Below are 25,398 nucleotides of genomic sequence, written 5' to 3'. Positions count from 1 at the left end.
ATAGTTGCTACACAGACCACACGCAACATGAGACGATACTAGAAACACTGCTTTGCTATACCCCTAAACAACATCATGCAACCAATAAGCTTGCTGCATCTAAGGAGTCCAAGGGAATCCAAACTTGACACCGGGACAAGGTAGATACACTTCGAGAACACAAGAAATCCATCAAATCTATGACCACGACACACCACAATGCCCCACAACACCTCGCCAATGCGCATCAAAGAGAAGAAGTCTATCGAAACATCTCAAAGCCCACCAACATCACAAAAGCAATGCCGAAGAGAGAAGAAGTCTATTGAAGTGCCTCCATGGCCACTAAAATTGTGAAAGCATTTGTATGCAAAGATGACTTTGCTAACATACAAGCCCCTTCATTCTCCTCGCTAGTTGCCAGCATGCCTTGTCAAACCACCGCAATAGACCCCCGCATAGGGAGATATAGCAACAATCTTGCATAGCAATGTAAACCCCCGAATAGCAAGATAGAAACATCACAAGAGACCCATGTGGAGCTGGAGCCGCAACAAATGGAGGTGTAAGAGAAGGAGCCGCCCCACAGCAAGTGGAGGACCAACAAAGAAACCTAAACCACCAGCCATAAGGAGTCCACTAACCCTCCACTAAGCCCGTCCCAACCCACGGCCAAAATTCCCACCCTTTGCATAGAAGAAGGAGGTAAAAATTGATGTGACAAAGTCAAGTTACTCTTCTATCATAGCATTCATTTAAGGCCCTTGCACAATTTCCGAACCCAAAACAGACGCTATGGCATGCCAAAAAGGTACTGGATGGCATTTGTTAGCATCCGATTGAATTCGATCTAAGTAGGGAGTTTGCCAGCAATCGACCAAAAAAGCGTATTATTCGCTCAGGTTTCCTCGCTATGACCAGTAGCAGCACCAATGGTGGAGGCAGAAGCGGTGGCAAGGTGCCCTCCCGCTTAGATTATTACCTCAATAGCGGCGACAAGAAGCATGTGCTAGCTGGCATCCTCATCGTTGCAGCCATCGGGGCCATCCCTTGGCTGCTTTTCACTCGGGGTGGGTCTTTCTGGCGTAGAGATTTCTGTGTCTTCAACATGCTTTCGTCAACCTTTACAATTGAAGTAATATGGGAACGAATGTAGAGCTGATTGCCAGACCCTTTACGGTTCTGCGAGTGCGTGTGTGCGCACACACGCGTTAAGTCCGACCCTTTAATATTGAGATCAATGGCACAGACCACAATTTCTTTGTATCTGCTGTGAGGATAATGCTTTTCAATCTTATAGCTCTCAAAGAAGGTGTTACGACATAAACATGTAATTGAAACTGGTAGATGGAGGAACGTTACAGAAAAAGAGGATGCAGTTCTTAGCAAAATTCAAAAACTCAATCTGTAGGATCAAATGATATCTTATTTATAAACATTTACTTGCATACATACACACGTATGTGTGTGCATATGTCTATCATATATGTGGACGAATAGCAGCAGCCAAAGTCTTTTCGCACATGGCTGAGCCATTTATCTGACCGTAATAGCACTATCTTCTTGACCGTAAGAGCAGTATCTTCTTCTTTAATACTCTTATTTCGAGAAGCTGATCTCTCTGCAATGGGAGCTTCTTGAAATTGAAAGTGAGGGAAGATGGAGAGAACGAGAGCATGTACAATCTGGTGGCTGAAATCACAAGGCTGAAATGAAACAGCAAACGGCATTTGACCAAGATCTCCAAAGGCTAAAAGAGATCAAGGCTGCAATTTGAACTATTCTCCATTGACCTCTCCAACCTAGAGATTGAATGTGAGAATAAAGGGGGAGTAGTGCCCTTTAAGGCAAGCAAGAGGGCATCTAAGTGGCTGATTCCCAGTCCGATGACCATACATGGGCTGCCTACATCGTTGACCTCTTGGCTCCTTTGGTTGACTACTAGGGGCCAACTCATTGTTTGCACTAGAATCCTGGGGGCAACCGATTGTTTGCACGAGATCCTGGTATTCTGTTCTCTTGGCTCCTTTGGTTGACTACTAGGGAGAAGTGCCTTCTCTGCAAATCTTCCCACCTGGGGCAACTGATTGTTTGCACTAGAATCCTAGTCCTATAGACCATACAGGGGCTGCCTACAGGGTTCAGCTCTTTGCTCCTTTGGTTGACTACAAGGGAGAAGTGCCTTCTCTGCAAATCTTCCCACCTGGGGCCAACTGATTGTTTGCACTAAAATCCTGGTATTCTGTTCTAACGTATGGTGGGGGCCAGCTTATGTCAGCTTATGTCAGTTTGGGACTTTGCCTAGGCTTTATAGTTATAGCAGATCGTGTTGTTCTCATGACGAGTCCATGGGTATTTGTCCAACAGGCTGACCTGGAGTATGAAGGGGAGGAAGCAAACTGTTTGCTTCACATGGTAGAACTTGACCTGTTGACAGACCCGTTTTGAGATTGCTTCTCTCTGCTATTTCCAACGTTATGAAGGGGAGCAAGTTGGATGGTACCAACTATCTAAGAAATTTGGAGCTACTTGATTGCAAGGAAGATCTAGAAGGTGTGGTGACAAAACCCCAAAAGGCATTATGATTGGAAGGAAGCTATTCAGAATAAGATAGAGGAGTGGAAGACAAAATTACCGAGGTGCTTTCTCTCATCATCAAGATGATGGAAAACTCTGTGATCTCTCACATACAGCTTTGTGGTGACATCCTTCGAAATGTGGACTATTTCGAAGGACACCTATTTTTTTGCTATACAATTAACTTATCCTAGAAGGGATTACAAATACTATCCACAAATTTTTTTGCTATACAATTTACTTATTCTAGAAGGGATTATAAATATTGTATATCTCAAAATAGTGTGGTTCTGAAATACCAAAAGCATTCGAGTATTGAGACGTCACAACCAACACTCTGGATAGAACATCCCAGGAACATCGAATTTCAGTTGGCAACCTACCCAATGTATACAAGATACCTCGTGTAGAACGTACCCTTGCTAGACAAAAGCTCAAGCTCTTTAATTTACTCTTGGACTACGACCGAGAGCTGCTGCATCTGCAGCTTATCAAATGGTTTGACAGCATTGATATCATCATCTAACCTCTTGAGTTTACCGATGATCCAGAGCCGAATTACAAGTTGTTCTCATCTTTGTGCAGCTTGGAACCTAAATTCATTGTGGCTGCAAATATGACATTTGTAATAGATTTCTCGAAGTGGTTAGTTATTGTTTCAAAGTCATGTTACCAATGGTCCGTCAGCTTCGGAGAAATCTTTTGAGAGAGGCTGATGTAGAGTTTTAAGTTGGATTTTGAATGACTTTGTGGGGGTAAACTCTGTGATAAAGTATTGTACTCTTCAAGGAGTGTAGAAGATCATAACTCTAGGAACTCTTTGTGTCAACAAAGAATTAGTATTTCCATTGGCTTTAACTCTGTTCTGTTCTTAGTGAACTCCTACCTTTTACTTATGAGTCTATGCAAAGATTGATCTCTTCTGAAACATGTGCGCTGGTTCCTTATAAACTCAGTTAGGTTAGGAGGCTCATAGATGACTTATTTGTCCTAGACCTTCCAAACTTTAAAAATCTTACAAACGTCTAATTTCTTTGGTGGAGGAGTTTATCGCCGAATTTTTAAATCTTAATTGTATAGCAAGCGGAAGTTCTTATAAAATTTTAAATCTTAGCATTTCTCAAATTTCTTAAGGTTAAAACCTTAGTATGGATTTTGAATACTACAGGAATGCCTCACATGGACACTTTTTCAAAAAATTTCAGAATCCCTTGAGTAAATCCAATGCATTTGAAATAATAAATCAAATGCAAAAATAGTACAACAATGAAAGGAAGAAGAAGAAGAAGGAGAAAGAAACGCAGAGAGAGAGAGAGAGAGATTAAAGTTACTTATTGAAACAAAATAAACACCACCAACTCAACACAAGGATATACTGGGAAGAAAGGAGTCATAGGAGGAAGGGCGTGGGAAAGAGAGTGGGGGTGGTTGAGACCCTTTAGGTGTTAGAAAATACCCAACAGAGGGTATACGCAGCGGAAGACTTATAGTAATGCCCAGGAGCTCACACAGTGTGCGGTGTGGGTGTGGAGTCACAGACTTCTTTACTTATGTGCATACAATAGGTGTGCAAACTCATCAATAGACAATGAACCAACCAGATAGAGAAACCACCAAAATATATATTTCCGTCCACAACTATGGACACAATACAAAAGAGATAGATCCAGAGTCCCACCAATGGTGTGGTCCTCTGATCTTACCACAAGATCCTTCTCCTATCTGCTGGCTATCTCTAGACTTGAGCCCGCGTGCTCCACCTCGAGCGTCTGTAGACTTTCCGTCTAGTGTGTTCTTCTCCACCTTATTGCCTGTGAATCAGCCTAGGTGGGCAGCCCCTGCCAAGCTTTGTCTGCAGCACACAGATCCCTGTTCCACTGCTCCAACCTGCTTGTGAATGGCTGCTCCAGAAGATGATGATCTCAGCAACCTTCTGCCCTAGAAGACAGTCTAGGTTCAGCCTCTCCCTGAGCTAAGTCTGCAGCACCTCAGCACAGTTCACCTCCTGGTCATAGGCCCAACTGCTGCTGCTCTGCTGCTCCTTCCTGCTCCCTGAAGTGCTGCTAGGCTGGATGATAAAATGAGGCCTGAGCCTCTCCTTTTATAGGCCCTAAGGCCTGCTGTAGAAAACCGACCAGCCAGCTTCATACTGGCCGACCACACTGGCCGACCAGTCTGCTGCTGGTCCAGCCCTTTAAGGGCTCACAAAACTAGGCCTTTATGGCCCACACTTTTAGGGCTTTTGGCCCTCCAACCTAGGCAAGGGCCCAGCCCCTAGGTCAGCCCTATATAAGGCCTGGTTGGCTGCCTCAAAGCAGCCCAACCAGCCTCTCTCCTGGCCGACCCATGTGCTGGTCTGTCCCGCCTCTGCTGCGCCACTCTGATCTGCCTACTTGCAGGCCCATCTGTACATGCCTTGCCACGTGGCATTGCGCCACTGGTCCAGGCCCTATGCGCCCTATTGCGGGCCTTCCTGTAGGCTCCAGCCTGCCCTGTTTGCAGCGCCATGGTTGCGCCTCTCTGCTGCAGCATCCCTGCCTCCTGCCAGGTCTATACCAGCTCCATACAGTCACATATGCATCCCATACCTTCTCCGTACTGAAGCGCCGTCTGTCCTTGCTGGAAATCCCTATGCAATCAGGCTGCTGCAGGTCCCTGATGTCCACGTGTCTGCCCCGTACATCAGGAGCTCCACGACTTGCCAGGTACCCTTCTTGCTTTGTGTGAGGTGCTGCCCATGTGGCAGTCCCCCTCCCTTTCTCTTCTCTGGGCATCTTCTGCCCTAGGTCTCCCTCCCCCACGCTCTCCTCATTTGGGGGCTTACAGATGGGGAGGTGACCTTTCCAACACCCCCTCTCACCGACACATCTCGGCCCAATGCCAACACGTCGATGAAGATGCTCCAGTAACTCCTTGGTCGTAGTCCTCTGGAACCTTTCGGTGTCAAAATCTTTTCTTGGCTTTTCATCCAGTGGCTCCTGCTCCACCAGGTCCGGTTCCGCTTCCGCACACCATCCTGGTACACAGGTCCAACTCTGGTAGCACCTCCTGGCACCACCATCTTCTGTCACATTCCTGCCTTTGAACTCGAGCAATCCATCCGTCACGATCTTCCAGTCGTCCCCCTCATAATGAGTGAACAACCTGGAGTCTTCCAGGCACCATGCTCTGAGGGTCTGTTTCAACCCGTCCTTCCTCTGGCAAGGTCTGCAACAAAAGTACATCTCCAGATAACCTGGACCCGAACTTTAAACGCACCTGACTGAACCTGAGTCACCCTCCTTCTTGCAAGGACACAATCCTCCAGTCGTGGAAGTCGATTCCCTAGAGCTTCTGAATCAGGGTCATCCTTCAGCAAGGTCCCTGCCTTCAGGCTCCCACACCTGTGAGCCTCCTACTTGGGCTCTGATACCATGTTAGAAAATACCCAACAGAGGGTACACGCAACGGAAGACTTATAGTAATGCCCAGGATCTCACACAGTGTGCGGTGTGGGTGTGGAATCACAGACTTCTTTACTTATGTGCATACAATAGGTGTGCAAACTCATCAATAGACAATGAACCAACCAGATAGAGAAACCACCAAAATATATATTTCCGTTCACAACTATGGACACAATACAAAAGAGATAGATCCAGAGTCCCACCAATGGTGTGGTCCTCTGATCTTACCACAAGATCCTTCTCCTATCTGCTGGCTATCTCTAGACTTGAGCCCGCGTGCTCCACCTCGAGCGTCTGTAGACTTTCCGTCTAGTGTGTTCTTCTCCACCTTACTGCCTGTGAATCAGCCTAGGTGGGCAGCCCTTGCCAAGCTTTGTCTGCAGCACACAGATCCCTGTTCCACTGCTCCAACCTGCTTGTGAATGGCTGCTCCAGAAGATGATGATCTCAGCAACCTTCTGCCCTAGAAGACAGTCTAGGTTCAGCCTCTCCCTGAGCTAAGTCTGCAGCACCTCAGCACAGTTCACCTCCTGGCCATAGGCCCAACTGCTGCTGCTCTGCTGCTCCTTCCTGCTCCCTGAAGTGCTGCTAGGCTGGATGATAAAATGAGGCCTGAGCCTCTCCTTTTATAGGCCCTAAGGCCTGCTGTAGAAAACCGACCAGCCAGCTTCATACTGGCCGACCACACTGGCCGACCAGTCTGCTGCTGGTCCAGCCCTTTAAGGGCTCACAAAACTAGGCCTTTATGGCCCACACTTTTAGGGCTTCAATTGGAAATTACCCTGATGCATAGAGGGAAGAGCCATGTATTGGATGTCAAACTCCAGGGAGAGTCAATCCGTATTGTATTCGCCTCTGCAATTTCTTTAGTAATGAAAAGTCATATTCTGCCTACTTAGTATTTGTAAAGGATATTGAGTTTGATGATCCTCAAATTGTTTTATCTAAGCTGGATAAAGCACGGACAGGTTTCCTAAAACAGTTTGGGGACTGTTTTTATGACTCTTTGCCAAGGGAACTTCCACCCGAGAGGCTTGAGAATCATGGCATAGATATCATACCAGGTAGCAGCCTGCCAAACAAGCCACCATACAGGGTTAGTACAGCCTAGGAAGAGATTAGGAGCCAGGTGAAGGACTTGGCTGATTCAGCCTACTGCTCAATATTGGGTCTTGTTAGTCCAAAAGAAGGACGGTTCATAGCGTATGTGCATAGATTATCGCACCTTGAACAAGATTACAATTCTTACAATTAAGAATTGATTCCCCATTCTGAGAATTGATGATATCTTGGATCAGTTGGAGGGATCGACTGTGTTCAGCGCATAGATTTGAAGAGAGGGCATCAGCAGATACACATTCAATTACAGGGTATGTCCAAGACAGCTTGTAGGATGTCGTTTGGGTTGTATGAGTTCTTAGTGATGCCATTTGGGCTTACAAATGCTCTTGCCACCTTTAACCGAATGATGGACATAATCTTTCTTGAGCACAGATCCTTTGTGGGTACTTTCTTTGATGATATGATTGTATACTCACGGGATGAGGCATAGCATAAGAAGCATTTGGCCATAGTGTTTCAAGACCTCAGAAACCATAGGCTGGTTGTTAATGCAAAGAAAAGTGAATTCTTTATGCATGAGATTTACTTTCTGGGACACATTGTCTCCAAGGATAGAGCTCTACTAAGATAGGAAGCAATCCACAATTGGCCACAGCCTACAGCTGAGAAGTCTACATGATGTATGGAGCTTTTTGGGTTTATGCTCGTATTACAGACTCTTTATACGTAATTTTGCTGAGATTGCTTCACCTGCAGAAGAACAGAGCAAAGCTTACTTCGGATCTAGTGTTATCTTACCAGATCTTTTAAAAGCTTTCATCTCCTCTATGGTGCATGTGGGAAGAACGGCCGTGGAGCAATTCTAATGCAAGATGGTTTTAAATTCTATCATTTATTCCTTCGGGCACATCAGTGATCCAGTGGGTATCTGAGGTTGGCAAGGGAGTTGTGTGATCCCATTTGGATTGCTAGTAACAACTTTGGGCTGCTAGATTTAAATGCTCATCTGGGAAATACTAAAATGAAATCGTTTAGTCTTCACAAGTAGTATAGCTTGAATGAAGAGATTTTGGGCTACTTTTTTATTAGCCATCTCCTTTAGTGCTAGCCTTTGTCGTGGTTGAGTCTACCCTTCACCTCCGGAGTGCGGACAGAAACTCAGTGGGAAGACTTTGTATAAATGGATGCTCCAGTATGTGTGAGAGCATATGTTTATACTATGGTCTACATCCACTTTTGGGCGCTGATGACATTAGTGGGGATGTCATAGTAGCTAGTCCTTGGTATGCGTGATGAAGTTTATGGTTTTCAACCTTATGATTGACTATCATGAGATTGAAACTGCACTATGTTGTGTTTTTAGAGGATCAGTTTGGGCATGTTTCTTGATTCATCCTGAAATAGGCTAGTGACAATTTTGGGCTTTATGCTATTACTGGGAACTGATTGGATGCTTATTAGAATGCATGGTGTGCATGGAGCCCAACAGGGTTGTTGCCTGGGACACGGATGCGTAATGTGCATTGAATGCAAGTGTGCTTGAATGCACTGTGTATCTTATATGCAAGGATCTCGAAATAATAAAGAAATAGCAAAAGGGGGCCAAGATTTGGGGCGAGTCAATGTCATTGTCTCAAGCAGGAGCTGAAAACGATGGAACTGGCGAGACAATTCTCTCATTGAATCTATGAAAACGATGGAACTGACGAGACAATTCTCACTCTCTCTCTCTCTCTCTCTCTCTCTCTACAAGTACACTAGGGCCCAAAAGCCAATCAGACTGGACCCCCTTACTTTTATTGTAAAAAGTTTGCTAAGTACAATCCATAGACTCAGCTCAGTGTTCCCTTTTTCCTTACGTGAATCCTTTACAAAGGAGCTTCTCAAACTTGGTAACTGGCACGTGTGACAATTCTAGCTATTGACTAATTACATGCCAAAAGACTAGGCAACTCTAGGGGCTTCCAGGCCTTGGGTCACATGTTGATGTGGACGTACGTCGTCCTAACCCTTAAACATAGGGCATTTCTTTACCCCTCTTGGTACCTCCAACAAAGTTAATGAAGTATACCACGATGGCACCCATGCAAAATAAAACTTTAGACTAGTCCTAGTCATTGTGGGCGTCCCCACTAAACACGTGCGCACATAACATACATTAATTTCTTTGGTTGACAAAGGTCAACCCTCTTGATCATTATTAATTTTATTGATAGTCAAGGCACCTTAATTATGGCCAAGTCTCTCCAACCGAGGTTGGACTCTCTTGGTTGACTGAAGTCAACCCTCTTGGCCTAAGCCAAGTCTCCTTGACCGAGGTTAGGTCTATTTGATTGGAGTCAAGTATCTTTGACCAAAGTTAATTCTTTGACCAATTAAGAAAACTCTTTGACCATAATTAAAAATAGGAAAATTTCAAGAAGATTTTAGAAAAAATTGAAAAATATAAAAACATTAGGAAACTCTTTAATTGGCCAATTAAAAGCTCAATTGGTACTTTGACTTGGAGTATTTACAACTTGGTGACATCCCCTCGGCTTCTAATCAGTTGACCTCAACTGAAAAGCTTCTTTGTAAGTATCTAAAACTTGTGGATAGTGTGACAACATGTCTTCATCCATCCACTTCGCATTCAATGCCGAATCATTCTTGAATTGTACAATGTACCTGTAACATTTCTTGCCTTGAGGGCCTTTGCGTACAGTGTGGTACACAATCTGCCCCTGGCTGAGGGGCCTTCTCTAGTCATCCACTTCCGGTGGATCTTCCATTACAGGTTCTGTAGGCTCCGGTCCTTGATATTTCTTTAGAAGACTCACATGAAAGGCATTGTGAATCTTCCAATGCTTTGACAACTCCAGTCTATATGCTACCTCATTAATCTCCTCAATGACTTTGAAAGGGCCATAATACCTGGTAGATAGCTTGGCATACACCTTCTCTTTGCCCTTAAGCTTGCGGAGTGTGGCTTTTTCAAACTTCAAAAGTACCCAATTCCCTCGCTTGAGATCTAGCTATCTCCTGTGCTTATTTGCAGCTTGCTTGCTTCTCCTAAGACCCTTCTATCGCTGCCCGAACCTGGCTGAATGCCGTCTAGAGGTCTGTGAATTACAGATCAGCTGCAATATCTCGTCTTCAGTCCCCAGGATAGGCGGCATAATTTTCCATAAATGACCTCAAAGGGGGAAATCCTTGTGGAGCTGTGATTAGTATTGTTATATGCAAACTCCACCTGTGGAAGGTACTTTTCCCAATCTGATTTTTGGTCAACCACGTAGCATTTCAAAAGATCTAACACTTTTGAATTTGCTACTTCACTTTGACCATATGTCCGGGATGGAAAGAAGAAGAAAAATTTAGATTCGTCCCTATATTATCAAATAAGGCTCTCCAGAATAGGCTGGTCATTTTGGACTCTCGGTCACTGACAATGGACTTTGGCATACCATGGTGCTTGAAGATCTGTGCCATAAAAACCTTGGCCATATGAATTGCCTTTATGGCTTTGAGTACTGGAATGAAATGGGCATGTTTGCTGAATCTATCAATGATAGTCCATATCCCATCATTCCCTGACTTTGATCGTGGTAAATCAAAGATGAAGTCCATTGCTATACTTTCCCATGGTACATGAGGCACAGGAAGAGGCATTAGTAGGCCAGGTTCCTTTCGTCTGTCATATTTGACCTTTTTGACAAGTAAGGCATTCCGTAACAAACTGGTGTATATCTTTACGCATAGCTGGCCAATAGAAATACCTCTATAAAGTTTGAGTGGTAGCTGTAGTTCCTCTATGCCCAACATATGGAGGTGCATGGCATTCCTCCATAATCTTTTGCCTTAAATCTTGGGTGATGTATAGGCAGTAATATTTCATTAAGTAGCCATCCTTCATGGAATACTGACTTGTCGTTTGCCCCTCTTGCATTTGCTGCATAATCTTTCCAAGGTTTGGATTAGTGGTGTAGTGCTTCCTCATCTTTTCAAGATCCCTGTGATAGGCGATAGTCACATTATTGATGTGGGGTCTTCGAGATAAAGCATCAACTACTCTATTTTGAGCTCCCAGTGTATGGACAATCTGAAAATGTTACATTGACAACTTATTTGCCCATTTCATGTGTTTCTTTGAGAGTTTAGTCTATGTCAAGAAGTATCTCAAACTTTGGTGGTCAGTCTTTATAGTAGAATCTGCACTCAAGAGATAGTGTTTCCATGTATTAATGGCATGAATCACAGCTAGCAATTCTTTTTCATAGATTCCCAAGCATCTCTCAGCATCCCGTAGTCTCCGGCTTTCATGAGCTGCTACATGGCCATTCTGATGAAGTGCAGCCCCAACACATTCTCCGCAAGCATCACAATTCACATCAAGAGGCTACCGGAATTGGTTCTGTAGTTAGCTTGCTTTTGAGTGTATTGAATGCTGTCCTTTGTGGCTCATGCCATCTGAAGGCTGCATTCTTTTGAGTCAAGTCATGAAGTGGGGCATGTGAACAAATGAGAGCAAGAGTGAGCAAGAGAGTGAGCTGAACGTAAGTCTGCTAAATAGTGGACTGAAATGAAGTGAGTACAAAAGAGAAGTGAGGGGTTTTGTCTAAGTACTTAGACAAAACCTTATCTTATCCACTAACCATAGTTAGGGATATAGACTGTGGTTAGGGAGAAAAACCTCAATGAGGGAAAAGTGCCCCTAACCCACTTATTACATTACATTGGCCACTGCCTAGAATATGATAATAATTCTAACACCCCCCTGCAGTGCCAATGTGGTGTACAAGGTAGTGATCAATCACCAAAAGGAGATAAGTTTAGGGCACTGCGAAATGCCTCAAACTTCTCACGTGGAAGTGCTTTGGTGAAGATGTCTACAACATTGTCATGTGTTTACACATAGATCATACTGATCTCCCTTGCATGCAACTTCTCTTTGACATAATGATAATGAACCTCAATGTGCTTCGTGCGAGCATGAAACACATGATTCTTTACCACTGCTATAGCACTCTGACTATTAGTGAGAATTGGAGAAGGACCCTCCAATAAGAGACGAAGATCAGCGAACAAACGTCGCAACCAAATACATTCAATTGTCGTCGTGAAGGCTGCCTTATACTCAGCTTCACATGAGGAAGTAGCCACTGTAGATTAGAGGGTGCTTTTCGTGGGACTATTATGTAACCCCTTACTTGCCAGGAATGCATTAATCTTGGCATACCATGCACGTGGGGCTTGTTTGAGCCCATATAAAGCTTTGTTAAGCTTGCAAACCTGAAGTGCATTGCCAGAAAGTTCAAATGCAGGAGGTTGTTAGACATAAACCTCTTCCTGCAAGTCCCCATTAAGGAAAGCTGTTTTTATGTCCAACTGATGGACATTCCAAACAAAATTTGCAGCCATGGCAATAACTGACCTTATGGTGGTCATCCGGGATGTAGGAGCAAAAGTCTCCTCATAATCTATGCCCTTCTTCTGTGCATAGCCTTTGGCAACCAGCCTTGCCTTGTACCTGTCAATGGACCCATTTGGCTTCCTTTTCACTTTACAAACCCACTTGGTAACAATGGCATGCTTACCTGGTGGCAAATCCACAACATCCCAAGTTTGATTTTTCTCAATGGACTGCAATTCATTGTGCATGGCATGCATCCAATGCACATTATCCTTTGCTTCTTCAAAAGAGTTAGGTTCTTCTTCATCAAGAAGAGTATCTGCATAAGCTGTCTCAACTGAAAGAGCCCCCCCTGTGTGCCTTACTGCACTAAAAGTCCTGCCAGGCAATGGGGCCTCAAGCCTACTCTCCCTGAGAGTCTGTAGCAACCAATTCGGGACTGTTTTGGCTGCGTGTATCTCTTGAATTCTGCCTAACAACTTCATCCACACCTTGTGGAGGTACAAAATCAGCCGATTCGGGGCATGTGGATGAGGAGGAGGTTGCTGTAAATTCTGATTTCCAGCATGAGTCCCAGGTGGGGAATCAAATGCTATAGGAAGCAATATCATCTGAAGAAGCTGGAATAGTAAATTTAGCATGTGTATGTGCTGAATTCTATGAAAATATAACATCTCTACTCACAAAAATCTTGCGAGAAGCAGGATTGTAGAGACGATAGCCTTTGCTTTGTGCACTGTACCCAACAAAAATGCATTTAAGTGCCTTATCTGACAACTTATGTCGAAACTCCATAGGCACGTGGGCATATGCAACACAACCAAAAACCCTAAAGTGATCCACTGAAGGCTTTCTCCCATGCCATGCCTCATAGGGAGTGATTGTCTTCAAAGCCTTTGTGGGAGCCTGATTCAAAACATAGTTTGCACACATGAGGCCTTCGAGCCAAAACTTGTAAGGCAACTTTTTACTGGTAAGCATGCATCTATCCATCTCCATAAGAGTGCGATTCTTGCTCTTAGCTTTACCATTTTGCTGAGGTGTAAGCCTCACTGTAAGCTGATGCGTGATGCCTTTCTCCTTCAAAAATGCCTCAAACTCATGAGACATATACTCCCCCCCTCTATCTGTGCGAAGTGTTTGCACCTTTAGTCTTGTCTCATTCTCAACCATAGCCACAAAGTGTTTGAAATGCATAAACACTTCTAATTTAGCCTTAAGACCATAGACCCAAGTGTAGTTGGTGAAGTCATCTATGAATGTAACATAATAGAGATAACCACCAAAAGCAGGTGTCCTCATGGGACCACAGACATCACTGTGAATGAGCTGTAATTTACGTGTAGCTCTCACGGCACCATCCTTCTTAAAAGGAACTCTATAAGAGGGCTGTCCTGAATCAGCTTTATGCTGATGTGCGGGCTGATTGGCATGTTGCTTTTGTTGCCGTGCTCACCAGCCTGTGTTGCCATATTTCTTCGTGTCTGCTCTTCCTGCAACAGAAGTCCTACCAACTCGTGAAAAGAGAGAGGATTGCTGCCCCCCCTCAATGACAAATTCAGCAAGGTGTGGAAACCAAGATAGGTCAGGAAGAGAATTCAGAGTGGTGGTAATCATTTCTGAATCTGGAATAACTTCATCAATATTCAGCAACTGCTCCCTCAAATCCTGAAGCTTTGTAAGGTGAGTATTCATGGAATCTCCCTCATCCATATGCGTATGAGATAGCTCTCTCTTCAGGAAGGAAACTCTGGCATCATTTCTTGCTGCAAACATACTCTTTAATATCTCCCAAGTTGCCTTTGAGGTCTTGCATGACCGAATGTGAGGCATAATGAACCTCTTGACAGAAAGAGAAATCAGTGATAGAGCTTGTGCATCCCTAGAATCCCATCTTTTCTGCTCTGCTGTGGGAGCAACTGGTGCAGCAGCTCCAATTACTTGTGCTGCATTTTGACCTCTACCCTTGCCTCCAGCTGTAGGAGTGACAGGTGTAGCCACATAATGTGGCCTTGCTTCATCTCCATTGACATAATAACTTCATCAATATTCAGCAACTGCTCCCTCAAATCCTGAAGCTTTGTAAGGTGAGTATTCATGGAATCTCCCTCATCCATATGCGTATGAGATAGCTCTCTCTTCAGGAAGGAAACTCTGACATCATTTCTTGCTGCAAACATACTCTTTAATATCTCCCAAGTTGCCTTTGAGGTCTTGCATGACCGAATGTGAGGCATAATGAACCTCTTGACAGAAAGAGAAATCACTGATAGAGCTTGTGCATCCTTAGAATCCCATCTTTTCTGCTCTGCTGTGGGAGCAACTGGAGCAGCAGCTCCAATTACTTGTGCTGCATTTTGACCTCTACCCTTGCCTCCAGCTGTAGGAGTGACAGGTGTAGCCACATAATGTGGCCTTGCTTCATCTCCATTGACATAATCCCAAAGATGTCTGCCAACCAAGATGTTGCGAATTATAAAACTCCACAAGGAGTAGTTGGTGCCATCCAACTTATCCTCCGTGAGGACTCCAAACACCTCATTGGGGTTGTTTTGAGCCATTTTCGCCAGATAAACTAAAAAATACAGCAAACTGAACAAGTAAAATCCCTTCTTGGGATGCAAAATGCATAGCCAAAATCTGCCAAAGAAAATCTGCCCATAGTGACAAATACTGTCATAGCCTATCAAAGGCTCGAAATGCACCATAATGTTCTGCAAATGCCCAAAAATTTGCAACTAAAAAAGTGGCAAAAGTCTGCAAATTGACTCACCAAAAGTACTTGCAAATCTCCAAAATGCTCTTTCGACTGCCAAATTGCATCCGAATGCCAAAAGTCCCAATTTCTTCAGGAAAATTGCATCCAAGAGAGGGCGAATTAACTAAAACCCTAAAAAATGCCTGAAATTGCAGTTCAAAACCAAAAGCCCCAAATTTTGGGGTGAAATTGAGCAAATGTCACTCAAATTTCAAGTCCCCTACAAAAGCCCCAAACTTCCACTTGCTGCAAAGAAATGCCTGCTAGAGTCCACAGCCAAACAATGGCTCAATGCACGAATGCCTGCAAATGGACCTTGCCAAAAAACACCTGCAAATGTGTATGAACACCTTCAGCTTTCACCGAGCTGACAGTACGGATCCGTATGTGCAGTACGAACTCTATTAGCGAGCTAGTACGAACAGTCAATGTACGAAATCGTACAGTGTACGGATGATTGGTACAGAAGTACGACGAATCTGCATGGTGCTGACAGGAAGTGTACGGAACCTGTAGTACGAACGAAGCTGTACGGCTGATAGACGGAGCTGTACGGAACTCGCACGTGTGGTATGGCACTCAGACAGGTACAGTATGCAGGTACGGGAACTCAACAGTTCGCACATGCAGTATGTGCGCCGTTAGGTATGGAATTCGTACGTGGTACGAAATTCGTACGTTCTACGGATGGCAGTGGCAAATAGTATGGATGAATGACGCAGAAGCGTGCAGGGTGGATGGTACGGAATCATACAGGCGGTACGGGCAGCAATACGGAATCCGTATAGTTGTGTAGCAGGAGCAAGAACCGGGAGAACCCTCTCTGATACCAAATGTGAACAAAATGAGAGCAAGAGTGAGCAAGAGAGTGAGCTGAACGTAAGTCTGCTGAATAGTGGACTGAAATGAAGTGAGTACAGAAGAGAAGTGAGGGGTTTTGTCTAAGTGACAAAATCCTATCTTATCCACTAACCGTAGTTAGGGATTAGACTGTGGTTAGGGGGAAAAACCTCAATGAGGGAAAAGTGCCCCTAACCCACTTATTACGTTACATTGGCCACTGGAATATGATAATAATTCTGATAGGGCAGCTATATCAGCAAAGTGCTTGATAAACCTTCTATAGTATGAGCAAAGGCCCAGAAAGCTGTGTACTTCATGCACACTTTTCAACTCAGGCCATTCTTGGATAGCTTGAATCTTAGCAGGATCCATTTGAATTCCATTCTTGGAAATGGTATGCCCCACATAGTGGATCTCTTTTAGGAAGAATTCACTATTCTTGCTATTGGCATAGAGTTGATGATTACGCAGCTCTTGGAAGCAGTAGCAAGGTGTTCCTTGTGCTCTTCTTTGGACTTGGAAAAAACTATGATGTCATCGAAGAAGGTACCGATGAACTACCTAGAAAAATGGAAGAAGCAATCCATCATTCGATTAAAGCTAGCAGGGGCATTTGTCAACCCGAATGCCATTACTAAGTATTCATACAAACCAAAAGTAGTGCGGAATTGTATCTTGTGCACATAACTGTGTGTGACCACAATGTAAATATCCTAAGTCAAAGTAAAGTTGACCATTTATCTGATCATAATTAAAGAGTTTTCATTTGTGTTAATTATGGTCAAAGAGTTTTCTTAATGGTCAAAGAATTGACTACGGTCAAAGATACTTGACTTTGGTTAAGTAAGCCTGATTTTGGTTGGGAGACTTGGTTTATTACCAAGAGGGTTAACTGCGGTTAACAGAGAACCACAGAGCTGACTACGGTCAGAGAGTGTTGACTCCGGTCAACGAGACTTGGCATGTGCCAAGAGGGTTAACTATAGTTATCCAAGTTGTGCCAACTTCGGTTGGAGAGATGTGCCATAATTAAGGCGCCACGACCATTGGTCAAAGTCCCTTAATTACGACCAAGAGGGTTGACTTCGGTCGACCAAGAATTGTGTTCTATGTTTTGTTCACATGTTTGTTTCGTGGAGATGCCCACCGTGACTAGGATTAGTCCACAGTTTATTATTTGCGTGCAAAGCGCTAACAATTAATGGGTGCCATGGTGGTGCGCTTTAATTAATTTGCAGGTACTATGAGGGGCTAAAGACCCAAGCAATTTGGAGCGTAGCAAGCATTTCGAAGGCCACCCGCATGACCAAGTGCTACGAAGATCCCAGAAATTGCCCTCAGAGGCATGTAATAGGATTTAAAATCTAGATTTTTGACAAGTGGCATGTTGCCATTTTGAAATGAGCTTGAAGCTCCTGTAAAAGGGATTCACGTTTGAAATTTGTAGCAGACAGCTCTACGTTGAACTATGTACTCAAATTCTCTCTTCATGAATAAAAACCTTCAGGGGGGTCCAGCCCGATGATTGTCGTGGGCCCTAGTGTGTTTGTAGAGAGAGAGAGAGAGAGAGAGAGAGAGAGAGAGAGAGAGAGAGAGAGAGAGAGCGAAGGAGAGTTTTTGCAGTAATTTGCTACGAGATTTTGGGAGGATTTCATTGGTATCAGAGCAAAGGCTCATGGACTTCTTAGGTTTGTGATGATCCAGCAAGAGAGCAGATGGAATCGACCAAGTTTCACATACGATGGCGATGGTGTGGGCTCAAGAGGTGCTAGTTGGTAGGCATGGGGCCTCATCACAATGACCAACGCGACACGATAAGGACGCCTCTGACGGAAAGCAAGCCAAGAGTGGAGGTCGATATGATAGGCAAGAGTCCAGGCGGCGTCGTGTTCTTCCGGGTATTTTCGTGAAGTGACAAACGGCGGGAAAATGGTGGTTATTTGCATTGCCTTCCAGAGATGTTGACAGAGATTGCCGATGAACTCTTGTGAAGGCTCGAAACGTTGATAACCAAGCTCGGGATACGTGAACTCACCGAATACACTCATCGTTTGACACTAGGACTGGAGGCAGAAAACACTGGCGAGATGGTTTCATGCAGGGTGTCGGAATTGCCAGCGATCCGTCGCGTGACGTTGTCAACAGCGGAGGTGTCTACGCTCATTGATTTTGCACAGGTCATCTGACTGGAACGTTCAGGCAATGCTCCGACGATGACCTCGTAAGGTGTCGTGCGTGCACTACAGAAAGGCGTTCCGGCATGCCCATGGGTATCTCCGTTGACGCGTGACGCTGCAGGGAAAATTTTCCGTCGCTTCTTGACTTTAGGGTGACGTGGCAGTGGACTGCAAGTAGAGATGACGTGGCATATGCATGCTCAGCGTTGACGTGGAAGACACACAATTGACATGTGGCACTGACATTGCAATCCATGCTGGCAGACAGCTGATGTGGCAGCCAACAAAACTGCTGAGGTGGCAGACCAGTGGTTAGTGTAACTCTGGTCTAGAGCTGAGTCTGTGGAATGTACTCAGCAATCTTTTTGCAATAGAAGTATCTTTCCCGGGGGGGGGGGGGTCCAGCCTGATTGGGTTCTGGGCCCTAGTGTGCTTGCACAGAGAGAGAGAGAGAGATTTGGTGAGAGAATTGTCTCATCCGTTCCATCGTTTTCATACATTCACTGAGAGAATTGTCTCATCAGTTCCATCATATTCATTGATATCAGAGCGCAGCTCAAGTTCCTTTCTGAAGGAACCACGGTCCTGGATAGCTCACAGAGAGAGGCCTACCGTTAGCATAACTGTATGGGACTCTGCCATTCCCTCATGGGATGATTGGGCATGCTGCTGTGAAGCCATCTCTGCAACTTGTCTGAGATCTGCAACTCACACAGACTGTGTATGCAACTGATGCAATCAGCCTTTGCTTTTCAAAGAGAAAAATACCTCGTCTTGCATTCACAACTTGTGCCGGTGCCGGGCTGTCAACTCAAGGCATAAACTCAAAGCTGTGTGCCCCTTTTCTGGCTATTGCAAGTGACATTCAAAAAGCCTCTGTTTTTCCCCTTTTTCACTACTCAAAGGCATGCATATTCTTTTTCTGCAAATCTCTGATTTTACTGTGTTTCTGCTGCTTTTCTGACAGTGAAAGTCTGACAGGTAGGTGGAAAACTAATGGCAGAAACTCTCTGCAACTGTCTTTTTTTTTTTTGTGACAGTAACTGGATTTGTAACCGACTGGTTACACTAACCAGACTAGTGTTGTTTTGGTCTGGTTAGAAAAACAGTCTAGTTGGTCTGTAACTAGACCACTAACGGAACCACTGATCAAGGTAACTGAACTGGGCACAGTCTGGTTACAGTGACCAGACTTGTCTGGTGAGGTCAAGCTAACTGGAGCTCTAACCAGGTCACTAACCAAGGTTAAAAGTGTTCTCTTTTTCCTTACGTGAATCCTTTACAAAGGAGAGGAGGCAGCTTCTCAAACTTGGTAATTGCCACGTGTGACAATTCTAACTATTGACTAATTACATGCCAAAAGACTAGGCAACCCTAGGGGCTTCCAGGCCTTGGGTCACATGTTGATGTGGACTCCCCTTGGTAAGCTGCCTTTGTTGGAAAGGTCACCTCCCCATCTGTAAGCCTCCATATGAGGAGAGCGTGGGGGAGGGAGACCTAGGGCATGTGCCCAAAAGAAAAGGAGAGGAGGGGCTGCCACATGGGCAGCACATGGGCTGCCATGTGGGTAGCACGCCTCAGAACATACCTTGAAGGTTGGAGAGGATTTGGAAGCCTCAATCTACACGGATCTGCCACGAAGGGACTTGCAACAGTACAGAGCTTTGGAGCTGTTTGTACAGAACAGTGGTGTGGGATCAAAGGGCTGGAATAGCCTTGAACAGAGGTGGAGATGCTGCAGCAGATGAGCAGGCTGGAGGCGCTTGCATGGAGGGCTATCTGGCAGAGAACATGGGCAGGCTCGGTGCCTGCAGCAGGCCTGACAGAAGGCGCAAAGGCAGCAGCCCAAAAGGGCCTGCCAAAGGCCCTTTTATAGGACTGGTTGGACCAGCCAACCTAGTCGGCCAGCAAGTAGACTGGTCGGCCAGGATGCTGCTGGCTGGTCGGTTTATTGCTGCCCCTTGGGGGCCTATAAAAGGAGGGCCTCCAGGCCCTCATTCATGATCACTTGGAGAAGCCTTTGAGGAGCAGCAGCAGTTCGGCCTCATTCTGGAGTTGAGCCTGGCTGGAGACCTGCAGACTTAGCTCACTCAGAGGGCTGCCCACCTAGGCTGGTTTGCAGATCTGGACGGAAAGTCTACTTATGCTTGAGGAGCACCCGGGCTCAAGTCTAGAGATAGCCGGCAGATAGGAGAAGGACCTTGTGGTACGATCAAAGAACCACACCGTTGGTGGGACTCTGGATCTATCTCTTTTGTATTGTGTCCATAGCTTTGGACGGAAATATATTATTTTGGTGTCTTCTATATCTGGCTGGTTCATTGTCAATTGGTTCGTCTGAACACCTATGCTATGCACATAAGTTTAAGAAGTTTGTGATTCCACACCCCACACCACAGTCTGTGAGCTCCTGGGCAATTCTATCAGTCTTCCGCTGTGCGTACCCTCTATTGGTTGATTTCTAACATGGTATCAGAGCCCAAGTAGGAGCCCAGATGTTGTAGAGGGCAGTAAGCGCTTGGTGCGCAATTTCCTCTAGGCCGTTTTGGATGGCATGAGGAACACCGGAGCCCGAGTTGCTTGGAAGTTGGTAGACAATGATGATGTCGTAAGCGTGAGGAGGTTTGGGCATCATTGATCCAGAGATTGAGCAGAGCCCTTCTGGGCAAGCTAGTGGTACGTGGTCTCTTTCCAGCCGCAGAGCCTTGGACGCTCCTCCTGTAGAGGGGGCTTCTCAGGAATATCCCATGCATAGGCGTTTAGTGGTGGCAGTAGGTCTCATTGATGGCTTTTTTTTGGAGGTGTCCCTCACGGGGAAGGGGATCCGCATTGATGCAGAGTCTTTTCAAGGTGTGTCAGAGATTGGTAGGACTCATCCAAGCGCCATCTCGCTGCAACTGGGTTCGCTTCATTGGCAGTTGATTAGGGTGGTGGGCCGCTTGGGTAGGACATAGTATCGACCCTCGTAGCATCTCGGACGAGGATGCCCCCTGTGGCACCTCTCGCTTTGGGAGAGCGTGGTTTTGGCAGGGTAGGCCACACAGAGAGAGTGGAGGAGGTGGTTTTTTTCTCCTATACGACATGGATTGGATGGCGGCTACAAATGGAGGCATTGGTCTAGACCCCTTCGAGAGAGACACTGAGATGAGCAACAGGTGCCCCCGGAGGTCATATCTCATTTTGGGACGCGGTTATGGTTTAGCGTTCGACCACGGAAGAACTCGTATTTCTTCTGGTTGATTGCCCACGGGGTCTATCCATAGGCCCTTGGTTAGAGCAATTGCGGGTGGATGCATGGATGGTGTCTTGGAGATGATCCCACTCTGCCTTTGGCGCTGCCCGAGCACCTAGAGGATCTGGCTGGGATCCTTTCAGATCATAACCCGGATGCAGAGTATTCACTGAGCTTTCACTTGGGGCATGGTGGCCTGGTTGACAGTGGGGGGCATGCCTTCCACATTGACATGGTCTCCCCAGCTTACAAGATACACGGGCAAATCATTCACTGGATCAAGTTGCATGAGGGACCCCTCCATCTGGGCAGCGTCCTCTTCCTTCTCCCGAGGACGGTGTGTGGGAGACAGTAGCCAACATCATGGTGTGGAAAATTTGGGTTGTGTGTTGCAGCCTAGCGATGGGCGAGCACCGTGTTCCACCAGCGGCTACTCTGGTTGCTATTTGGCAGGTTATCATCTATACTCTGCGTGCAACTTGGGAGTGCAGGTCATTGGATTCTAGAGCGACCGCCGAAAGACGGAGCAGTTCTGCAAGGCATCGCCTGTATGCACTTTTTACATTTTCACGCCGCGAGGTACTCGTTAGTTGTTAGCCCTTGTCCTCGAGATACCCTAGGTAGTGAGCTGGGTTCCCAAGAAGCAAGCTAGTTTTTCTTTCTGCCAAGCTTTCATTTTTCCCTAGGTCGGCGCTTTCGGGAAAGCTGACTGGTATGGTTGACTTTTTCCAAGCATCAGTAGAAGTTCCTTTTTTTATATTTAGAGAGAGAGAGAGAGAGATGTAAACTTAAGACATAATCCAGTAGGGTTAGCATATTTGACCTCAACCCTTCTAAAATTTTGAGGTGCTTTCTGAATGTAATGCCTATGTGAATCCTGAGCTTGTGGTTTAAACGGTTGCACATGCATTTGTTGCTAAGCCTCAAAGTAAAAAGACATTTGAGGTTCATGACAACCAAGTCAAGCTTATGGCTATGAGAAAACATTGTAGCAATCAAGACGAACTAGGAATAGTTGTTTTTGTTCTTGGCTGTAAAACTCTCGGAGAGTGTAGCTATATGTTAATTATGTTACCAAGCAACCAAATTGCTATTATTAGCAAAGTTGTAGGTGTCACAGGGTCGTGATTTTCTATGTACAAACAAACTTGAGGATGTTAAAAACCCCTAGGATTTGATGTTAGAAGTGGGTTCAACCCCTAGCTGCACTCACTAGGCCCAAATGCTAGGGCCAAGGCAAGGAATAGAGCGGTCAAAAAGTTGGGCCCAAGGGAAAGCATAAGTGTGTCATTGGTAAGAGGGTTAGAGGTTTAATGAGCCACGTGGCAGTCTTTGGTGTGCATGTGCTTGCAAGTGTTATATTCTCTCTCTACCTTGTGGTTTTCTCTCTCTACTTTGCACCTTGAGGCTGTTATGTGAATGTACAGTGACTTCTCCTCTCCCTTGTGAGCATTGGCACGCAAATTGAGGCTGCTGGCACGCATTTGAAGGTCGTACGGATATCTCACGCATCCCAAGGCGCGTTGATTAGCGGTATGGGTTGTATAGACCATTCGGGCACACTATACGAGGCTGTGTACGGAGCTGCTGCTGCTGCTGTTCAGAATTGCTGCATGCCACCTGAGATTGATTCCTGGCTGTACGGATCAGTTAGCATGCATCCCAAGGTGTGGTTATTGCTGCACGGACTGTTTTCACACAGCCCAAGGCTGTTTTGGCTGTTTGTACGGCCCATTTACACTCCCCAACGCTCTTTGCTAGCTGTACGCTCTCCCTCTCCTGCCCGTGATCCTTCTGCTCTCTCTCTGGTTCCAGAACATCCTCTCTCTTCCTCTCTCTCTCTCTCCCCTAGCTGCCCATCCCTCTTGCTGCCTCTTGCTTGGTGGATCTGCTGCCTCCTGGAGGTGTTCCAGCCTGGAATAGGACACATGGGAGTTGTTTTGATGGCATTTGGAGCGGATTCAAGCTCATTTGCTACTATTTCTTCATTTGCTCGTGACTGAGGGTCAACTCTGCATTGCTGGGGGCCTGGAAAAAGGACAGGTGCGAGGGCAGAGCTCGCCCTCTTCCAAGGACAGCGGGTATGGTCGTTCTGACCTTCATTTGGTTTCCATTTGTCATTTTTGAAGCTTTTCCTTGCTCTTTTGTTGTTCGAAGTTCTCTTTTCGCCCAGACACAGAGGGTGAGCCTAGATTGGTGCCAGAGAGAGAGTGTTGTGGATTTCTTCCTGCCTTGAGGTCCCGTGTTCAGTTTGAGATCTGTGTTATTGCCTTGTTGCCCTGAGAGGCTGGACAGTGGATTGTGGGGCTGCCAAACCCTCTAGAGCAAGCTGGATGCCTTGTGGAATGCATTGACAGCTTTCAGTTGGACACAAACAGGGGGAAAGGCCTTAGCCTTGCCTTGGCAGTTGGGTTCTAGTGTGTGCTAGGGATTAGATGCCTTTTGAAGCCGGGAATTGGCTTGGACAATGAAACTGCTAGTGAAGCAGAGTGCAAGGGGTGAGACCTTGTTGTAAAAGCATTTTCCATTGCCAGAAGAATTAAATAAATACCAAAAGGGGTGTCAAAGCGTTTGGGGCCAATCTGCGTTTCTTGTGTTTGGTTTTTGAGCAGGGGCAGTCTAGCCTCCCTTTCAGTGTTTTCAAAGATTGTTTCTAAGTGATATTTAATTAATGGAAGTGGCTGGAAATGATGCATTGTTTCTGTGAATAGTGTGGAAGTCTTGTTAGTTACAGTCTACTGCCCTTTAGCTTGCTAGAGGCCGGTTCCATATAGGTATCTTCATGCTGTATTTTAGTTACTGTAAGAATGTAGTTGGTGCTTCCAAGTTGATATATCTCTCTAGGACTTTTCTCCGATGCATAAATGAATTAATATAGCTGTCTTTTTCCTCTGCCACAGTATGAAAGCCTGCCAGAATAACAAGCTTTTGAACACAATTTCTTTCTAACTGGGGCTTTTATTTTACGTTTTGTAGATGCGAAGCATCAATCTCATGCAGACTATATGGACAGGGCAGAGAAAGCACGGCAAGCGAGGCTGTCCTCATCGCCAGCACAATCTTCCTCCACATCTTGAGTGCCTACAGCATTGAGATGATTTTTGTAGTCTTGGGACTGTCAGCTGGCATATTTTGGTTTATGCCTACACTTTTTATCAGATTCACAAATCTTCCAGTATCTCATGTAATTCCTTTCCAGAAACGTAAGTCTTGTATGTCTATTTCCAGCTGAAGCCTGAAGCAGACAGGCTAGTTCTTGCTCATTGGGAATTGTAGCTTCTTTCTTAATCCTCTCATAAGTTGTTCAGCTGTTTCCAATCTTCTCACATGCATACATGCTTTCCAAGCCAATAAATGGGTTTCTCCGTGGGGGGTGTCTGTAGCCTTCATCAAGAATTTCTCATACATTCATGAATTTAGATTGCTTCTCCATTAATTGTCCAGCAAGTTATTTTCAGAATGTTGTCAAGATTCTGTAAGCACACGCTTTTTGTTTGGTAAATGGATTCGCCCTTCGAAGGGTCTCTTTGGAGCATTTATAGGGTTGCATTCAAGTTGGAATGCCGGAATTATAGGGCACGTGTATATGTCCTTTCCAGGAATTTAGTTTTCTGTTGGAGCATTTATAGCTGAATAAGGTACATTATAATCCCATCATCACGACTGTTATTCATGTTTGGGTGGAAAAACATTTAGTTGCCCAGAGTTTTTTTTTGATGCAGCCTTTCAGCCGTTGTTTGGTATCAGGGGAGCATGTACTAAATCAAGCACAAAACGCTTCATTGCAATGTTCGCTTCAGCCATGAGATTTTTCCCGCCATTTGTGTAAACTCATACATGCAGAGACTACCAATGTTTATTCTTGCAAGTATCAGCATGCATTTCAGACACGTGTTTGCTATCTCTAGGGCTTGGGTTGTAAGGATTCCGAA

The 25,398-nt window shown here is 45.3% G+C and overlaps 1 protein-coding gene across 1 annotated transcript; it reads left to right on the top strand.

Moving 5' to 3' along the window:
- The first annotated feature begins 702 nt into the window (after positions 1 to 702).
- Positions 703 to 24,902, top strand: LOC147898973 (uncharacterized). The gene is made up of 2 exons (XM_087378429.1): positions 703 to 1,049; positions 24,443 to 24,902. Exons 1-2 carry the CDS (start codon positions 893 to 895, stop codon positions 24,541 to 24,543), a joined length of 258 nt encoding a protein of 85 aa, XP_087234555.1. The 5' UTR covers positions 703 to 892; the 3' UTR covers positions 24,544 to 24,902.
- The last annotated feature ends 496 nt before the right edge of the window (positions 24,903 to 25,398 follow it).

Source organism: Dipteris shenzhenensis, chromosome 8, assembly GCF_047967505.1.
Source record: "Dipteris shenzhenensis isolate YYH24624 ecotype China chromosome 8, Dip_SZ_1.0, whole genome shotgun sequence".
Lineage (NCBI taxonomy): Eukaryota > Viridiplantae > Streptophyta > Polypodiopsida > Gleicheniales > Dipteridaceae > Dipteris > Dipteris shenzhenensis.
The sequence above is the reverse complement of the archived record's forward strand: the minus strand, read 5'-3'. Positions and strand labels throughout refer to the sequence as shown.